The sequence below is a fragment of the Rhinolophus hipposideros genome (assembly GCF_964194185.1).
Source record: "Rhinolophus hipposideros genome assembly, chromosome: 24".
Lineage (NCBI taxonomy): Eukaryota > Metazoa > Chordata > Mammalia > Chiroptera > Rhinolophidae > Rhinolophus > Rhinolophus hipposideros.
This window is the reverse complement of record NC_138070.1, coordinates 8602309-8619699: the sequence shown is the minus strand read 5'-3', so window position 1 is coordinate 8619699 and position 17391 is coordinate 8602309. Positions and strand designations below refer to the sequence as shown.

The 17391-nt window shown below is 54.6% G+C and overlaps 1 protein-coding gene and 1 long non-coding RNA gene across 9 annotated transcripts in view; one reads left to right on the top strand and one right to left on the bottom strand.

Moving 5' to 3' along the window:
• Nucleotides 1-17391, top strand: part of TBX5 (T-box transcription factor 5) — an 83101-nt gene that overhangs the window by 27565 nt on the left and 38145 nt on the right. For 2 of the 8 annotated variants that reach the window (XM_081037059.1, XM_081037055.1), the window contains exons 1-4: nt 8763-8915; nt 13232-13416; nt 14958-15052; nt 17212-17331. In XM_081037059.1, the coding sequence (XP_080893185.1) occupies nt 8915; nt 13232-13416; nt 14958-15052; nt 17212-17331 (401 nt within the window). In that variant the 5' untranslated portion in view covers nt 8763-8914. Of the gene's footprint in view, nt 1-8762; nt 8916-8937; nt 9172-10517; nt 10783-10907; nt 11550-13000; nt 13058-13231; nt 13417-14957; nt 15053-17211; nt 17332-17391 lie in introns of those variants that run through there. The other 6 variants (XM_081037061.1, XM_081037060.1, XM_081037056.1 and 3 more) reach the window with 6 other exon arrangements.
• Nucleotides 4123-9784, bottom strand: LOC308492260. Its single transcript, XR_013992486.1, has 3 exons — nt 7940-9784; nt 6256-6348; nt 4123-4977 (listed from the first exon to the last, which is right to left on the bottom strand). It is a non-coding gene; the product is annotated as an uncharacterized lncRNA (long non-coding RNA).

Genomic DNA, 17391 nt, shown 5'->3' with positions numbered 1-17391 from the left:
GTCCCCCAGGCAGTGGGACATTCAGATTGACTGAGTGTCAATCACGGAGGAACAGATGTGAACGTGAACACGCATGGCAGCATGTGTGAGCACGCAAGCCCACAGGGCTCGTGTGTGTGACTCAGGGTGAAGGGCTGTAATTGTGTGGGTGACTGTCTGTGCGTGACTGTGGGCAAATGTGACGGCGTGGGAATGCATGTGCGACTGGGTTAATGTCCACATATGTGCAGGCAGGAGCCTATGGGTGCTCGTGTGTGACCGTGAGTGTGTGTCTGACTCCATGTGCGTCTTTGTGTGACAATGAGGACGGGAGTATGTGCAGGTGACTAAACAGGTGTGTGTTTGCCTGTGTAAGATTGTGTGAGACCAAGTAAGGGCGTGTGTCTTTGTCCTCGTGTGTGTGACAGAATGAGGGGGTATGTGCTTGTGAACGAGTGATGATGAGTATGACCAGGGCCGTGTGCAACAAATCGCTGCATCTACATATGGGGTGGGTGACTGCCTGACGTGAGTGACAGAATTGCCACCCCCGGACATGCAGCAGGTGACTGTGCAGAGCTGGGTGTGCTACACGTGACTCCCAAGTGGCTGGGTCCGGGGCATCTTGTTGCTTGAGCCGTTGGGGGCAGATGGTCAGGATGGGGAGCTCCGGCGAGCCAGCTTCCTCCCAGCACCACGGCGTGGAAGTGGCAGAGGCCAGCAGCTTTGCTGCTGTCAGAGCAGGGCTGGTAGAGGGGTGGGCTCAGTAGCTCAGGTAAGAGCTGTCCCCGGTCGTCTTGCCCTGGCATGCACAGGGCTGCAGGGAGCAGATCACCCCATGGGAGCCCTCCAGGACCACAGACTTGGAGGAGAAGCTTAAAGGCTGCCTGGGGGTCAGGCCCTTGGGGCAGCCAGGCTGTAGCACCTGAGCCCTTGGAACCAACTTCCAAAAACAAACAGCGTGAGGATTTAGAATCAACTCCTCTGCCCTGGGAGCAGATACACAACTGGGGGGGTGCTACGGGCCAGTGGGTCCCTGTGCTTGTGCGTGAACTGCCCCGCCTCCTTAACTGCCTGCAGAGGAAGTAATTGTGCTCCTCTCCTGTCCAGCTGTCTATCCCGGCCCATTTCTTGAGCCTGAGTTTCCAACGTGCCAGGAGCGTGGGGACCTCCCCTGAGCTCTGGGAAGCATGGAGGGGGTTTCTTTTATGACATTGTCCTCTCTGCTCTCAGGCACCTTTCGCCCAGTTCCCAGGAAGTGACTGTGGAATTTGTTTCTAAATATAGACTCTGGTGGCCCTGGTGCCTGTGACAGCCCCTTTGGCCTCCCATCTGAACGGCAGAACTGCTTTCCAGGAGACCCAGGCTCACTGGCCCCCACTTGGAGCTGTCTGTAAAAAATAATAATCATAAAAGTGGCCAATAAAAATGGAGGAGAGTTGAACACTGGGTTATGAGCCCAGGGCACCATTTGACCCTGTGGTAATGTTTGGGTGGTGGCTGTGTCGCAGGCGATACACACACAGGCATTCCACAACAACACACAGACCCACACCAGCCCGCACTGCACGTACTCAGGGCCCCCAAGCATCCATCGCAGACTTGCAGGTGTTTTCACATAAGGAGGTACACAGAAAAAAATATTTTAAAATACCCTCCCTCCAGGAAGGACCCTCAATGACACGCACACAAACTTAACAGCAGCAAAAAGGCACCTGAGTCTCTTCTCTAATGACACACTGTCATCCAGAGAGACTTGGGGGTAATGTCATACTCAGCCACACAGAAGGAGCCACACAGCCCACCTCTCCAGTGGGTAAGGGAAACTTGAGCTGTGTTACAAGACGGAGACGGGGATGGAGGTTGGGGCATGCTACAGGACTGACCCTGGCCCGAGCTCAGATTCAGGTGGTCTGGGTTCAGGCACTCATTCCTGGGTCCTGGGCACTCACCCAGACGCACTAGGAACCTGTAAATCCGGCTCTTGGGGAGCTATTGTTGGTGAGGAGCTGGCGCGTGAGAGATCTGGGAGAAACCCCAAAACAACCCAGCCTGGTGTCCGATGCCAGCGTCCTGGGGGAGGGAGTGTGGAGGTCCTTAGGGATCCTGGAGATGGGACTGCATCAGAGGGAGTGCGTTTTGCATGGAGCAGGAAGGATCAGTCCCTGAGGGACCCCTGGGCCCCTGGTGGAGGACACTGAAGGGAGGAATTAGGAGAGTGGGGACCCCCTTGAGCCTCCCATTCGGGCGTTCATCCTTGGGTTTGGATCTCAGGGTTCCCAAGCTTCAAAGAACTCCTTCTCTTCTTAAATTGGACCTGCGGCAGCCCGAGTGGGAGAGGTGTGCGTAGCAGGGACAAATAGGTGATGGGAAGAAGGATCTAGAAGCCAGAAAGCGCCAGGGAGTTAGGCTGGGGAGGCTACAGGACTGGCGCCAGGAGCTGGTCCTTCTGAGTGCCGGGTCTGGACCCCGCCTCTACCCCCAGAGCTCGGGGACCTTCCTGAAACTCGCCATGGGAACCTTGAGGCAGCGGGATTCCACCGGCCCCAGGAAGCCTGTTAGGTCTTGAGTGGCGCAAAGATGGAAGGGCCTCGTCTAGCACGCTCCCTCTCCCCGAGTATGGAGAGGGACGCTGGGACCCCGCAGGCTGGGCAGCCACGTCAGATTACGGCCTCCACACCTCCAAGGGGCACCCTTAGCAGGCTGAGCCCACATCGGCCTGCACACTCCACTGGGGAAGTGGCTGGGGTTTCCTTTCAGTCTCTACCTGAAGGCGCAAAGCCTAGGGAATGGCAAGGAGCTAGGTGCATTTCCAGCAGAGGCTGTGTGACATGGGCAGATCCACACCCTCTCTGAGCCTCATTATTTGTTTCAAAAAAAAACCAAAACCCAACCCAGGCACATCTCCTCTCCCCTCTCTATCCCACTCACCCAATTTCCTTCCCTCCAAGGGACAATGTGTACTGATTTGAGGCTGCAATAAATGTGCGCCAGGGTTTGGGAACACAACCGGACTGGGAACAGAATGCTGAGGTTTGGAGAGAAGAAGTTGACGTCTTCCCATATTTCCTCTCATCTGGCTAAGTGCTCAGGAATCTGGGGCTGTATGCCCTTAGGCCTTTTTCTGGGTCCTTTACTTCCCTGCTGGGAGTTGGGAGAGGGTGTAGAAACAGAAGAAAGAGATCCAAGCCTTTACCCCTTTGGACTCAAGGAGCAATTGCCTTTCATTTTAAACTGAGTGTGTTTTTAGATGCTTAAAAAGTGTCCTTTGAACTTACCCAATCCAACGGACCTCTTCGCATTCCCCTTCCCTTCCCTGGTTTGGTAGAGAAGCCCTGCCTTGTCAAAGAGGAGCTCCTGGCTTCTGGAGTCAGACTACCTGGTTCAAATCCCAGCAGAGCGTGCACGGTGGCCAGTCCCAGGAACCACCTTCTCACAGAGGCATTGAGAGCTAAGTGAGCAAGCGAGCAGAAACCATGCTGCAACAGCTTCTGGCCTTGGCAAATGCTGGCGATTACTGCACCTCAAATGTTAACAGATTTTTGAGTCTCAAATATCCCCATTTCTCTCTTGGTGGCTGTGTGGACACAGGCCCGGCTCTTCTGAGGCTATTAATGCAAAATTAAGGAGGAATTAATTGGGGAGGAAAGGAGACAAGGGTCTTGAGTGATATTAAAGGGACCTGTACCGGCTGCCGGGGATTCAGACGGGAAAGGAGTGGGAGGAGGCACGACTGGCCAGCCCCGAGCTTTTGGGGACATGAGACGGCCCCCCAGAAGTATCAGAGCGAAGCTAAGTTTTGTCTTGTCTGACAAGCACGGAAATGAATGGGATCCACAGCAGAGAGTGGAACAAGGTGGGGAAGACCCCAGAGGAGGAGTCACTCCCATCCCTGGGCCAAAGGCCTCTGTGGGCACCCAGGCCGGGACCCCTTTTCTCCGTGGCCCTCTCTCTCTTACCCTCCATGGCGGCCCAGTCGGGCAGTGCAAGCTGGTCAGCGCCCTGGTTCTTTTCTCCCAGCGTGTGGCCTCCACACTGGAAACAGACAAGTCAGCCTGTGTTGTCCACTGTCCTCTCCCCCCAGAAAAGCATTCCCCCCGACACACCCCGCAGGTTCAAGAAGAAAGCCATGCAACCCCCAAATACTATCCTACTGTGATTTGTATTGCATCTACCATCGAACGTGATTTCTCTAAAGGGAAAAGGAGTGTAATTTATTCTTTCTCTCAATGAGAGCGTGCAGACATTAACGCCGAAAGTTTAGCTTCCGATTTTTCTCCTTCTTTATCCAGGAGGAGCTATTCCAGGTAGGAGAAAGCGTTGCCCGGACGGATGTGGGGAATCTCGAGTGGGGGTGGGGGTGGGGGTGGGCAGTCGCTGAGAAGAGATCGGCGACTCTCAGAATCCCGGGTCCCCGGTTGACACGTTCGAGGTGCGGGCTTCGAGGACAGTAAGTGGCCCGCGAGCTGCATTCGCGCGCGCGCCTCCGAGGTCGTCGCTCTGAACCCTGTTAGGTGGGGGCTTTCGCTCAGCACCCGCACCTCCCGATTACGGGTTCCACTATTCCTCGATTTTTCTCCTCCGTTGAAAACGAGGGGGAGTTTTTCAATCCTTGCCTTGGGGGGGGGGGCTCCAGAAAGCCCAGAGCGAGGGGCGGAAGCGCCTCGCAGGCCTCCGAACGCTCCGCAAAAGGGAGCAATTGTCCCCGGGGCGCCCGGGGGCTGTTCCGAGGGACTCCAGGGTTGCCATGGTGACCAGGAACCCCAGGGCCCTTGCGGAAACAAACGCCAGGAGCTTTCCCACCGCGACCCTCAGTCAGTGGCACCCCACCGAGGGCCTCTGTCATTGCACCCTGGTGTTTTCCGGGTGTGATTGTGGCCAGGGAGAGAGGCGTCCCGGTCCCTGCTTCCGGACCCTTCTGTCGCCGCTGCCCAGAAAGGAGGGAAACCCAGCGCAAGGAGGCCACAGGAGACCCGTTGCGGCGCTCGCGGGCCCGGGCTGAAAGCGAAGAAAAATTAGAGGTCTCGACCAAGCAATCGTTTTGGTGACGGAACCCTCCAGTTTGGGATTTGGCTGCTCTCCTCACCCGAACCCCCAGCCACCTCGCTTCACCCCTTCAAGGTCATTACTAGAGTTTTCGCTCGCAGCTCCTGGAGGGGTGGCCGACGCCCTTCGTCCCCCCACCCCGTCCCTGCAGGAGCAGGGCTCCTCCCGCCGCTGGGGCCTGGGGCTGAGGCTCCAGGCAAGTTTCTCTCCAAAGACAGGCGTAAGGGATGCGGGCGTTAGCCGTGCGGATTAAACCAGCGATTCCAGCGTCCATAAAACAGCTTTTTAGGTTCTCTCCATCCAGGAAGGCCGAAGTCCGAAAGTCAGATCTTAGGAATTTCCAAACCCACTGGTCTGGCTCATTTTGGCCATTGGGTAAATGTTACAAATCATTGGGTTCATTGGGCGCTATCAAGCTGAGCTTTCTTACAGGGGTTAATTCGTCTCACAATTCCTACCTCCTTTTTTGTTGTTGTTTTGCTGCTTCTGAATTCTGACTCTGCAGTGTAGACAGAGAGGAACCATCACCCTTTTCCCCTTAAATAAAGCGCTTTATGAAACATCAGATCGAATTCTCTCCAGTGGGGACGCCGTGCCCTGTGAGCCTGGGGCTGGCTGGAAAGAGGCCGGCGAGAAGCCAGAACTGGAGTCGTAGTTTCATCTCTGGTTTTGAATCCGGCCCTTTGAGCAAGCTTAACACGTGTGGATTTAATTTCCCTCTCTTTCTTGCTCTCTTTTCTCCCCCCCTCCATGAGGGAACAAGAAAAATAGTCTGCCGTGTCGACAGCGCGACACCGTTCCCTTTGCCAAAGAAAATTTGTCTTTCCAGAGCCCCGGAGAGCAGCAGGCTCCCAAGTTTCCACTGCACCCTCCAGTTGAGGGAGGGGGTATCCAGACATGCCCCCCGCCTGCTTCCCAGACCTAGAGGTATTAGCTTGAGTCTCTATCTTACCAGGCCAGAGGCCTGGAATTCAGTATATTTTCCCCCACATCTTTTGAGGCTATGGGGATATGCTGACCATGCAGACATGGTGACTATCTCCAAGGCCTTTCTACAGGTTCTGGGCGGCAGATATGGCTGGAGTTTTCAGGCTCAGTGCGGGCCCCCAGGATAGTAAGCGGCACCAGGTTCTCTCGGCTCAAGACCCTCGCCCTTCTCCCCCACTGGGGACCCTCACATTAGAGGGAGCAAGAAGAGTGCTCCTTTGCCTCCTCAGCATGGTGTCTTACCAGCTTCTGGAGCTTGCAAACCTCCAGCCTTGATATCTCATCTGGGCCTCCAGAAAGAAGTTCCCACTTCCATTTCTCATTTCATGACCCTGCCTAGGAGAAAAAAAGAAAATCATCCACCAAAACTTCGGGGAGGGGGAAGAAATAGTTCCAAAGCACAGGAAACAATAGCAACATGAATAATGATGAGTAAAATAAGTAGTAATGATAATTGGTGGACATACTGGAGAATATTGGATATTCAAATAATCATCACAACAGCCAGCATTCTTCCTAGATACATCCGGTCAGAAATGGGGAAGCTAGGAACCAAATAAAACATTGGGAAGGGAGATACTGAAGTCCTGGAAAAAATATAACAGAGCCAGTTTTAACTAGGCAGGAGGGAAAGTTGACCCCCTGAGAAATGAGGGAAATTCCCATCCTCAGCCTGACTCTTTCGAAAAACGAGTTGGTCAGTTTACTTTTGTCATCATTTCTATTATTATTATAATTCTTATTAATTTTCCCAGTCCGATCTGCACTTCTCCCTACTTTTCTCCTTCAGTGCAGACCTGAGTCAGACGGGGACACATAGGGAAAAACACAGAAAAAGGGTGGCTTCTGAAGCGAATTCTCTTTTGAGAGGAAAGAAATATGGTGGTTTGGGATGCGACTTTCTTAGAAACAAAGCAAAAGTGAAGAAAAAGGATCAACAGCCATCAACCCTCACTTTTGTCTTAACTTTTAAAAATAGGAACCTCCGCTCGCTTATCCACAGCAGTGTTAAAATCAGGACAGAAATTTTTTGAAATGAGGAAAACAGATTTCGGGAGAAAACCGAGCTGGGAGCGGGTGGGAAAAAGCATTAGTCCTCCGAAAGAAGGAAGGGGTGCTACGTGTTGCAGCCTCTCTTTCCAGGTTACTGCCCAATGATTGAGGAAAAGAATGGGGATTCTCAAATCTAGTTGAGGTCTTTATTTATTCTCCCCCTGGCGCGGCCTCCGGAGCGTGTGGGAAAGCGGGGCTGGGAAGCTGAGCTTGCGGAATCCTTTGTGAGCGGGCGGGCCGGTTTGGGGGCCCTGCACCGTGGATTTGAGAGAAGGGAGTCAAATGGAAAGGAACTCTCCCTGCTTAGGGTTTCGCCTTCGTCTTTCAGCCCCAGCGGGGCCGAGGCCTCTGTTTCCGGCCCAGCACGGAGGGCCCAGAGTTCCACAAATAGGAACTCATCTCAAAGCTTTGGGCAAAGGATTTCGCGTCGCGCTCTTGGCATCTGGGAGCAAACGCCGTACCCGTGGGCCTTGGATTGGGGGGGAAAGATAATTATGAATAACTTGGGAAACGAAAGCGAAGCTGGGGGAAGTCACTGAGGCCCGGCCTAGCATGGGGACACGGGTTCTGCTTGCTGGAAGCTGCAGAGTGTGCGGCCCGGGCTGGCCCGGGTGTCCGCGTCCCGCGCTGCAAACCACTGCCTGCTCTCCCCGCGGGCCTGACCTTAGCTCCTCCTGGGGCTGCTCGGTCGACCGCGTTCCTGCACTTTGTGCCGCTGCTCCAACGCTGGCCCGAGCAGGCCTGGAGCCAGGCCAAACCTCGGGAAGCCCTGGGGGCTGGGGGTGCGCAAAAGCCGGGATCGAACCCCAAAGCTGGGGGCAAGTCCCGATTTCGACGGGCCGGCTCCCTCGGGGCCCCTTGGTGGGGAACTCACCCTTCCGGAAGGCCCGGCGCTCGCTCGCTCTGTGCTGGGCAGGCCTAGCGGTTTCCTCCGCGCCGCCGGGGGCATCCACGCAGTACAAGATTCCCAACTGACCCCCGCGCGGTTCCAGCTGCGCGCAAAAGCTCGCGCGCCTCCTCCACGGGGTTGCGTAGAAGTGATGCCCGTCAATGAGACAAACATGAATAGTCGTTATTACAAAACAAAACAGAGCGCCTCGTTCCTCTGCAGTCCCCGGCGCTATCATTTTCCTGTGCAGAAATCGCCCCTCTTCATCCCCACTCCACCACCCACTCGCACCCCGCCCCCGCCGGGCTGGCTGCGCTGAGAGGAGTCGCGTCCCCGGACCTAGCTAAAGGACCATTTGCACGCGTGCCTTTTTCTCACAGCAAGAAACATTGTGGCCGACTCTCTTTCTTCCTCCCCAGGTCTCTGTTTCATTTCCCCTCCGCGATAACCCAGCAATTACTTCTGTGCTGGTCTGCAAGGGGACACTGAGTTATCGCGTCCCAAACGACCCGCTACAGAGGCTCCGCAATATTCCCTTGCCCAGAGCTCCTCCTCTGAAAACATAGTTTTTAAACAAGGAGAAGACTCTTGACTCCTGCGAGGGACCTCGTTCCCCTCGGAACAACTCGATTTCTTTCCCATCGTGGGCTGAGGTGGGCTCCCACTTCCCTGCGCCAAAAGGCCTCCTCCCCCTCCCTAAGAAAATCGATCTCGGCTCTATTTGTGTCTGAAGTTCGCCACCCCCATTTCCCCAGAGGGCGCTGGGTTTGTTTATTTCTTTATTTATTCCCGTGGCCGAGGCGTCCGGGACTTGTGGCTGCGCAGACCTGGGAACTGATAGGCGAAGACGGAGAGAAATTAACCGCCCGCCACTGCCCCCCAGTCGAGCGTGACAGCGCGCGGGCCGGTTGCGTGACTCGTGACGTCTCCAAGTCCTATAGGCGCAGCGGCTGGTGAGATAGTAGGTATCGCCTAGTTGCCTCTTTATTTTATTGGGGTATGCCTGGTAATAAACAGTAATATTTAATTTGTCGAAGACCACAAAGCAACTTCGAGCTGGGAGGTACATGGTACTCTTGACAGACGCTGGAAGAAGGTTTGGCCTAAAAGGGGTCTCTTTTGGGGGTCTTTTTCAAACTCTTCACCTGAGTCGCCCCTCCCCAGCGAGGCGTCACTCCAGGCTTCTGCACTGGAAAGAAGAGGTGGGATTTTTGGAGGTGAGTGTCGCCCTGGAGATCTGGGGGTGGGGGGAATAGGTTGCTCTCAGTTCTTTGCCTGCCCCTGGCCCCCTACCTTTCCGCCCCAACTCGGCTCTGCTGATTCCCTCCTCCCAGCGCTGCTGCTAGTTCACCCTCAAAATAAGAATGCACTCTCTTGCACTTTGCCTTGGGGTGTCACCTGGCATGAATAGATTCCCCCTCCAGGTCTCAAAACCCCAATTTCGCTTGGTGGCCCGCACACCATCTGGGCTCCACAAACTTCAGGGAATCTTACTGACTCGGGGGAGGCCAGATTTTTCCCTCTCGGGAGGGGCCTGAAAGGTTATTTATGGGAATTTATTTTATCCGCAAATCTCTGAGAATTTAAAGGGATTGGAGAGGTCTTTCTGGATTTCCCTTCCCTTTTGCCAGAGATGCAGACATTCCGTCTTTGGCCCGGGGGGTCGCCTCCTCAGCAAGCCCAAAGTCCTCTGAGCTGACATTTTGGAAGGGTGAGAGTGTTTTCACAAATAAATAAACCGCCTCGGTGAAAGGCTGTTTGAAAACAAACCTGGAAGGTAGAGTGAGAACTGTAGCGAATGCTTGTGTTGGTTTTCTCAGAGTTTGCCCCACTTTTACGGTTGGAGAGTCCACCTTGGAATTCTGTCACGATTTGCCAGGCCTGTCCTGGGATTTTGGGTCCCCGAGGCCACAGAGGGTTACACTGGGGTGGCTGCTGATCTCCAGGGCACTTCTCTTCCCTCCTTCCTTCTACCCAGACCTTGCCCTGCAGGTCCAAGTCTCTAATCAGAGCCCCAGAAAAGGACAGGGTGAGGGGATACAGGAGACTGGGAGGGGTAAACAGAACAGGAACCCTGACATTTATTCCAAGCAACAGTATTTGGTGCTTCAATCTGGGTCTGCTCAGCCTAAGACCTACTGACTGTTTATGCTTCTATTGACCTCTTCAACTCGACCCTCAAAATAATACATTTCAGGTAGGGGGAGGGCAGGGAGAGGAGCCGATGGGAGATGAAAATCCCCGCCAACCCGCAGTGACTGTTTGATTATTTTAATAAAACTGGCCACTGCCTCGCGTACATCTCCTGCTAGGGAGGTCTGGTGGCCCTGGGGGTGGTGGTGAGGTGGGGGCCAATGGCGATTTCTTGGCATCTTTGATCTCGGCCCCCATCCCGACGCACCTTCACCCTGCCTTCACCCCGGAGTCACTGAGAGTCTGGGTGATGAGTGGGGAGGGGGAGACATGTCAGGGCGGCTAGCGGCGGCCGGCTGGGCCAGGCGGGGTCATGCAGCTCTCAGTCTTGAGGTCAGCGCTAGAGAGAGAACGCGGGCAAAGCTGCAGAGGAGGCGCGGCGTGTGTGTGTGTGTGTGTGTGTGTGTGTGTGTGTGTGTGTGTGCACGCGTCCTGCGTTCAGACTCCGTTCTCTGCTCAGCCCGCGTCACCGAGATTACTTCCCGGGCAGAAGCCGACCGGGTTTGCGATGATTTGTGCAGGATCTTTTGCAGCCACCGAGCCGCATTCAGAGCAGCCGAGATGGATGGACGCTGGGAAAGGGGTGGAGAGGAGGGGGTGATCTCCAGGTCTGGGTTTGGGAGTCGTGTTGTGAAGTGAGTGTTCGGGAAATCTAATGGAAAATGTGGTTGGGGGAGGGAGTGGGTAGGGAGAGGGAGGAGGAAGGGAGCGAGAGAGGGAGGAAGGGAGGGAAGGAGGGAGGGAGGGAGGGAGAGGGAGAGAGAGAGAGAGAGAGAGAGAGAGAGAGAGAGAGAGAGAGAGAGAGAGAGAGAGGCAATGTGCAGTGGGAGCTAGTTGGATAGGCAATTCCAGGACTTTGTAAGCATCACGGCGGCCCAACGTCACTGAGCTCAGCTGAGTCGGCTTGTATTTCTCAGAGAGAGGGAGAGAGAGAGAGAGAGAGAGAGAGAGAGAGAGAGAGAGAGAGAGAATCTTACCTCGGATTCCGGAACTTTAAGCCTGAAAGCGGCACTCAGCGAGGACTTGGACCATTCCCACGGCTCCCTCTTGTCTCCCAACTTCCCCTCCCTGGTGCCAGGGAGGAGCAGGGCACTGAGTTGATACTGTTGAGGGTGTCCTCCGGGCTGCTCTTTTTGCGTTCTTTGGAGCCCTTCTGGTGCCTGACAACTTGGAAGTCTTTAGGGAGAGCAGCGAAGAGCTGAGGAGGTGTGTGTTGGAAGTGGGCCGTGGCTACCGAGGCTCCAGCGGTGGGTGCTCCTTTGTAGGCAGCCGTAGCCACTAGTCTGGGCACGCCGTCCCCCGCTTAAACTCGGAGCCACCATGCCGGCGCCCCCACCTTGCCGCCGGCTTCCCTGCTAGGAGCACCAGGGGTGTGGTGAATGCACCGGCTTCACCGAGCGAGGTAACCTTGCCGAAGACGGCCCGGGAGGCTCGGGTGGGAGCCCCCCTCCCCGGGCTGAGTGGGCTCTGGGAGGCGTGCCTGGAGGGGCTGCAGCCTTGTCTTGGATTCTGCAGAGCCCCGCTCGCTCGCAGAGATTTCACGGGCCCGGAGCTCCTGGTGCGTGGGGCCGAGCAGGCAGCCGCGGCCAGGGGACGGCGTGGAGGTTTCCAGGACGCGCGGCCTGGTTCTGTCAAACCTCATCTTGTTTGCCCCCGCCAGCCCCGAGCTCCCTGGGACCCAGATGAGGGTGGGATTGTGCCGGCGACTGGCGGTGCATTGGAGCGCACGTGTCGGAAGCCAGTCCCGCTTTCTTTTGTTGTGAGCCGGCTGCTGCGGGTCTCCCATCACCACCTCCCGCAAGCCCCCAGGGCTTGGTGAGGGAAGCTCTCGGAGTCAGGCCTCAGCAGCTGTCCTCAGCCTCATTTCTGGGTCCCTGGCTACTGCAGACCAGTGTGGGACCTAGCTTTCTGCTCGAGCGGCTGCTAAGATTTGGGGGCAATCCCTTGTGCCCCCTTCTCAGTCTTCTCGGGTTGAGAGAGAGGAAATCCCTACTTGGGAACGTGCGCGAGATTGGAAGGAGAACAGAGCCGGAGGCAGGCTCATCGGGCTTGAACAGCTCTGCAGCTGTTATTTTGCGTGTTCCTACCTCCTATCCCTGCAAACCCCGGCCATTCTTTGCATTGGGACGGACCTAGGCGGTGAATTCCACGCCCGAAGCTCAGGATTTCACTGGGACCCATTTTGTCCTCGCCAATGACGAGCTTGGGCCTGCACTTCCAGCGAGCCAGGCAAGGCTGAAGCTCTGAGAAGCTCACCTCGGCCTGGCGGATCGACAAAATGCCGGTCCAGGGCTGGAGAGAGAGAAAGCAGGAGAATGTGCGCCGGGGGCTGGAGGCAGAGCGCGGTCCGTGGGCCGCGGGCACCCACAAGTGCGTCTCCCTCTGGACTGCTGCACGGCGCTTTCCTGCCTGGTCGTTCCTTTGGCTCCTTTTTTTGTTTTTAACGTTCCCAAAGGTTGGGGGAAAGGGGAGGACTCTTAATGTTACAGGACTTTTAATTTTAAGGCCTGTAACTGACAAAAGATGAACATGAATTCTCTTTCGGACTGATCTCTCCATCGGCAAATCTTTCTCCCTTTATGCTTTTGGTTTTGCAAGAGACGGGTTATTTTAGACATTTTGCCTGCTGCACAAAACTATTCCACTTGCGAGTTTTCATAAACGGAGCTCTGACGACCTCCTGTAATGCGACAAAGAAAAAAAAATTCTCAAAAGGACACTAGGTTTTTGTTTTGTTTTGTTTTTGGTCCGTACCCAATGGCTTCCAAAAATACCCAGGCCTTATCTTTATTGGCTCTTCCAGAAGTCCAGACAAATTTGACGGGCAGCTGGCTTATCGTGGGGAGCCTGCGCAGGGGAGATGCGGGCCTCGCCTCCTCCTGGTCTGACGCGGGTCTTTCGCAAGAGCTTGTGCGTGATCATAAAGTAACAGTAATGATAATAATAACGGGACCTTCTTCAGCCGCCTTCAACTGGGAACGGAGGAGCTGGTAGCTGGAAAGTGGGGGCCCAACTGCTGCCTCTTGTCACTAGAATTGCGCTTCCAACCCTCTCTCTCTCTCTCTCTCTCCTTCCTGTCCTTAGTGCAGGACCCCGCGCGGTCACAGGGCCCCGGGCGCACCATGGCCGACGCAGACGAGGGCTTTGGCTTGGCGCACACTCCCCTGGAACCTGACTCAAAGGATCTACCCTGCGATTCCAAACCAGAGAGCGCGCTAGGGGCCCCCAGCAAGAGCCCGTCGTCCCCGCAGGCCGCGTTCACCCAGCAGGTAAGGAGACCCGCGCCTAGGGGCCCTTTGCAGAAACCAAAGCCCCTCTTATGGAGAGGGGGGTTTGCCCATGGCCCCTGATTGTCCCTTTACCTTTTTATGCCCACTCAGCGCTACCCTGTCTCTCTAAATACCAGTATAGACCAATTCACTTTATTGTGACGATTATTTTTATGGCGAGAGGATTTGGGAAATACGTTTAAGGTGTTCGAGAAGCCTTAATTATCTGGCAATTGGGGGCCAGCTAACAAGAACCCAGATCCTTCCTTTCCTGCTGTACTAGTTAGGGTGCAGACTCAGCCCTGAGCTCCTCATTAAGGGCCGGGTCAGCGGACGTTTCAGGCCGGCTTGAGCGATGGCTTGACCCCTCTTCAGATCTTCCGTAGCCTTCGCCTCCGCCCGCCTCCTCCGCGCGCTGCCGCCCAGACCCGCGAGGGGCACCATTTGTCTTGCCGCCGGGCCTGGCGGGCTGGCTCAGAGGACCTAGTGCGGGAAGGGCGCAGGGAGCCGCGGGCTCGCCTGGCTGGAAGCTGGGCCCCGCGCACTGGGTGCTCCAGGCGGCCCCTGTAGACCTGGCTGATTTTAAATCGGGTGTCAGATGGGGCGAAGAGGGGCGACTCGACCAGAGGCGATACTTGGACAGAGCTAAAACCCTTCTTGGGGATTTCGATGTCCTTCCTGGCTAGTGCATAATCTTTACTTTGCCCTTCACGGCTCAGGAAAGTGTGTGTCTATTTGTAGAGAAGCAGAGAGAGCAGTGGACATGCCGTTTCCGAAACTTAGATTTTTTTTTCCTTTTACAGAAAAGCAAATCCACTCATTAGACGGTTATGGATTATGGCAAAATAAAGACTTTGTATACAATTTTTTTTGCATCGCTTTTGTGAAATAACTTAGTTGAAAGCGGAAATGTTAAGTGGCTTACTTAGGCTTGTGACCGTAATTAAAACAGCTGACGGGAACAAAGCTGCATGTAAGGAGAGCCTAGAAGGTTTATTAAGATAGAGGTTTTCAGAATTAGTTTTTGTTTTTGACTGTGGAAACCTGTTATAATACATAAACATTTGTCAATTTAAAATTGCACCTAAGTCTATATTTTCACCACCATGGTGAGAATAAACACGCACAGATATATGTATGTTTGCATGTGGACATTTGGGTCTCCATGAGAATATCCTGAGTGGGTTTTTCAGATTGAGGTTTTTTTTCTTTCTCAGTAGCATCTTGGCTAAAGTGGATTGAGACTCGTTTCATTTGTTCCTCAACCTGGTCTTCCCCACTGGACATTCTGGAGCACCCTGATGGTCGGGGAGTTTTTTATAGTCTTGTCTAGGAGACTTCTTATGAAACATACATGGGGATTCCTGGGCAGGTGTGCTCTGGTCCAGGCAGCTCTGCAGTGGGCTGGGGGCAATTTTCAGCCTCTGACCCCACAGGCTCCAGAGGGAAGAAGGAGACATCTCTGTGTTTGGGGAGAGTTAGGGGAGCAAAGGCCTACTGCCCCTGGGTTTGTCCGTGTGACTTTTCTCTCCTTCGTCTAGGGCATGGAAGGGATCAAGGTGTTTCTCCATGAAAGAGAACTGTGGCTGAAATTCCATGAAGTGGGCACGGAAATGATCATAACCAAAGCTGGAAGGTGAGACGGTCACAAAGGTGGATCAGGGAGCAGAGAGGAGAGGGGGAGAAAGGAGAGGGGACAGAGAAAGGAGAGAATAGGAGAGAGACAGAGAGAGAGAGAGAGAGAGAGAGAGAGAGAGAGAGAGAGAGAGAGACGCTATTTTGTTTGACGGGATTCTAGTTAAAGAGGCACAGAGAATTCCTCCAGTGATCTCCATCAGGGTGGGGGAAGTACCTGGAGAAACCAACTGCGGAAACAGGCATTTCTCCCAACTGGGCATTTCCTCCACCTCTTATATAAGAAGAGTCAAGAGCTTGGGAGGTCGTGCTATGTGGATGGATTAGTAATGAGCAAAAGGGGGACGAGGGGGGAGAAAAAAACGGGAAAACAGTGAGGTGCAGAGAGGACCCAGAGATGAGACCTGGTTTCAGACTGGATCCCTCACCCCCACCCTCCTTCCCACCCTCCCTGACCTTGGAGTAGTTCCAGAGTCCCACCCGATTGCCAAAGTCTGAAACCTTGAATGTATTCGCTACCTCTTTCATTGTTTATAGAAAGAAGGCGAAGCCTTTGAAACTGAACCGGGGCTCGGCCGGGCTCTATATACAGACACCGATAAACACGGCAGTTTCGCCAAGACACTCACCCTGAAGTTCCTTTTAAAAGCTCGCTGAGCTTTAGCTAGAAATGCTAGGCTTCTGGGGGAGGGGGTGGGAGAGTCATGCAGCTCAGTGCGTGAGTGCATGCGTGCGCCCAGGCCTGGGGACATCCTGCCCACATCCCTATGGGTGCAGGACAGGCCCTTCGCGTCCTGAGGGGCTGAGAGCCCCATGTTAGCCCAGAGCAGGCTCGTGAAGCCAGAGAGGCCGATAGGCCCACACCACCGATTGTGTGAAGGGGGAGGGTGGAGCCTCCTCGCCAGACTCCCCGATTCTCCAGCCCAAAGCCTCCCGCAATAAACTGACAACGGTGACATTTATTATTATCTGAAATTAAACAATGTCTGCTTCCCCACTCGGCCCGGGTGAACGAGGAGGCGCGTTCTGTTTATATCAAAGAACTAAGGTCTTCTTCCCATTCCGCCGAGGAAGGAAAGCCACGGTCAGCCGGCCGGGGCCTTCTTCCCTGAGCCTGAGCCGAGAGGATTTAACTATAAAAGGCCAGCGAGGCCTCCGGGCGTGTTCGCTGGGGCAGATAAACACCAAGGCTCCAGCTCCAAGGTTTGAAGGGAGAGGCCTCCACTCATCCCATCCTACCATCCCCGGGTGAGCCAGGATCTGGCAACTAATCCCTTCAGCCCCAGGCCAGCCTTAAGAATGCTTACGTTCTAGGCTGCACTCTTCCTGGCTTGCGGCATGGGAATTTGGGGGGCTGCCTGTGCCGGAGAGGGAGTGGGCACAGCAGCTTAGTTCCCGGGACACCACCGGTTTCCCAACTACCCGATTCTTTCTCCGTGTTCAGGCCTTTCTGAAAACAAAATCTGGGTGGGTTTTGAGTTCCTTTGCCCGAGAGCCGAAGAGTTTAGACTCTCCAAGGAAGAGTACCAAGGGCCTTGGAGAAGTTGTGAGGGCATTTAGGAATACATTCCTGCAAGAGCCTCATGTCAGAGGTCACCAACCGAGTTATATACTGTGGGGGAAGAGGACGGAAGCCAGGATAGGTGGTGTGTGGGCCCCACTTGTGTGCCGTCCCTAGGACGCACTCACATTGGTGTCCACGTGATGTGGCAGTGCTGCCCATTTCTGCCAAAGCACCTGGCTGGATGGAGGGGGAGAGGCCAGCTTTTTTACCTAAGAAGCCACCTCCTGCCCCCATGTTGGTTCTTAAAAGAGCATATGGTTCTTAAAAGAGCATTTAGCAAGAGTTGAAATGGAGGTTCCTTGCAGGCCGACTTCAAAACCTGTTGTCTTGGAGCCCTAGCCTCCTGGTTTCTATTTTCCTCCTCGATCCACCTAGGGGCCCTTCTCCTCCCCATAACTTCAAGGGAAACCCGGGATGGATCTTGGCAAGAGCGGAGTGGGGGCTACTTTTCTCTTTCACCTTTCTCAAAGGAATCGCTTCTTCCATTAAAATTTGTGAACACACTTTGTAGAATATTGGCTTTAATTCTCTCTCTCTCTCTCCTTCTCTCCTTCACTCTCACTCTCACTCTCCTTCCTCCTTCTCCTCTTTCCCAGGCGGATGTTTCCCAGTTATAAAGTGAAGGTGACTGGCCTTAATCCCAAAACGAAGTACATTCTTCTCATGGACATCGTCCCCGCCGACGACCACAGATACAAGTTTGCAGATAATAAATGGTAGGCACCCGAGTGGCAGGTGAGGAGGGCATGCCCCTATTGACCCACTAGACATTTTTT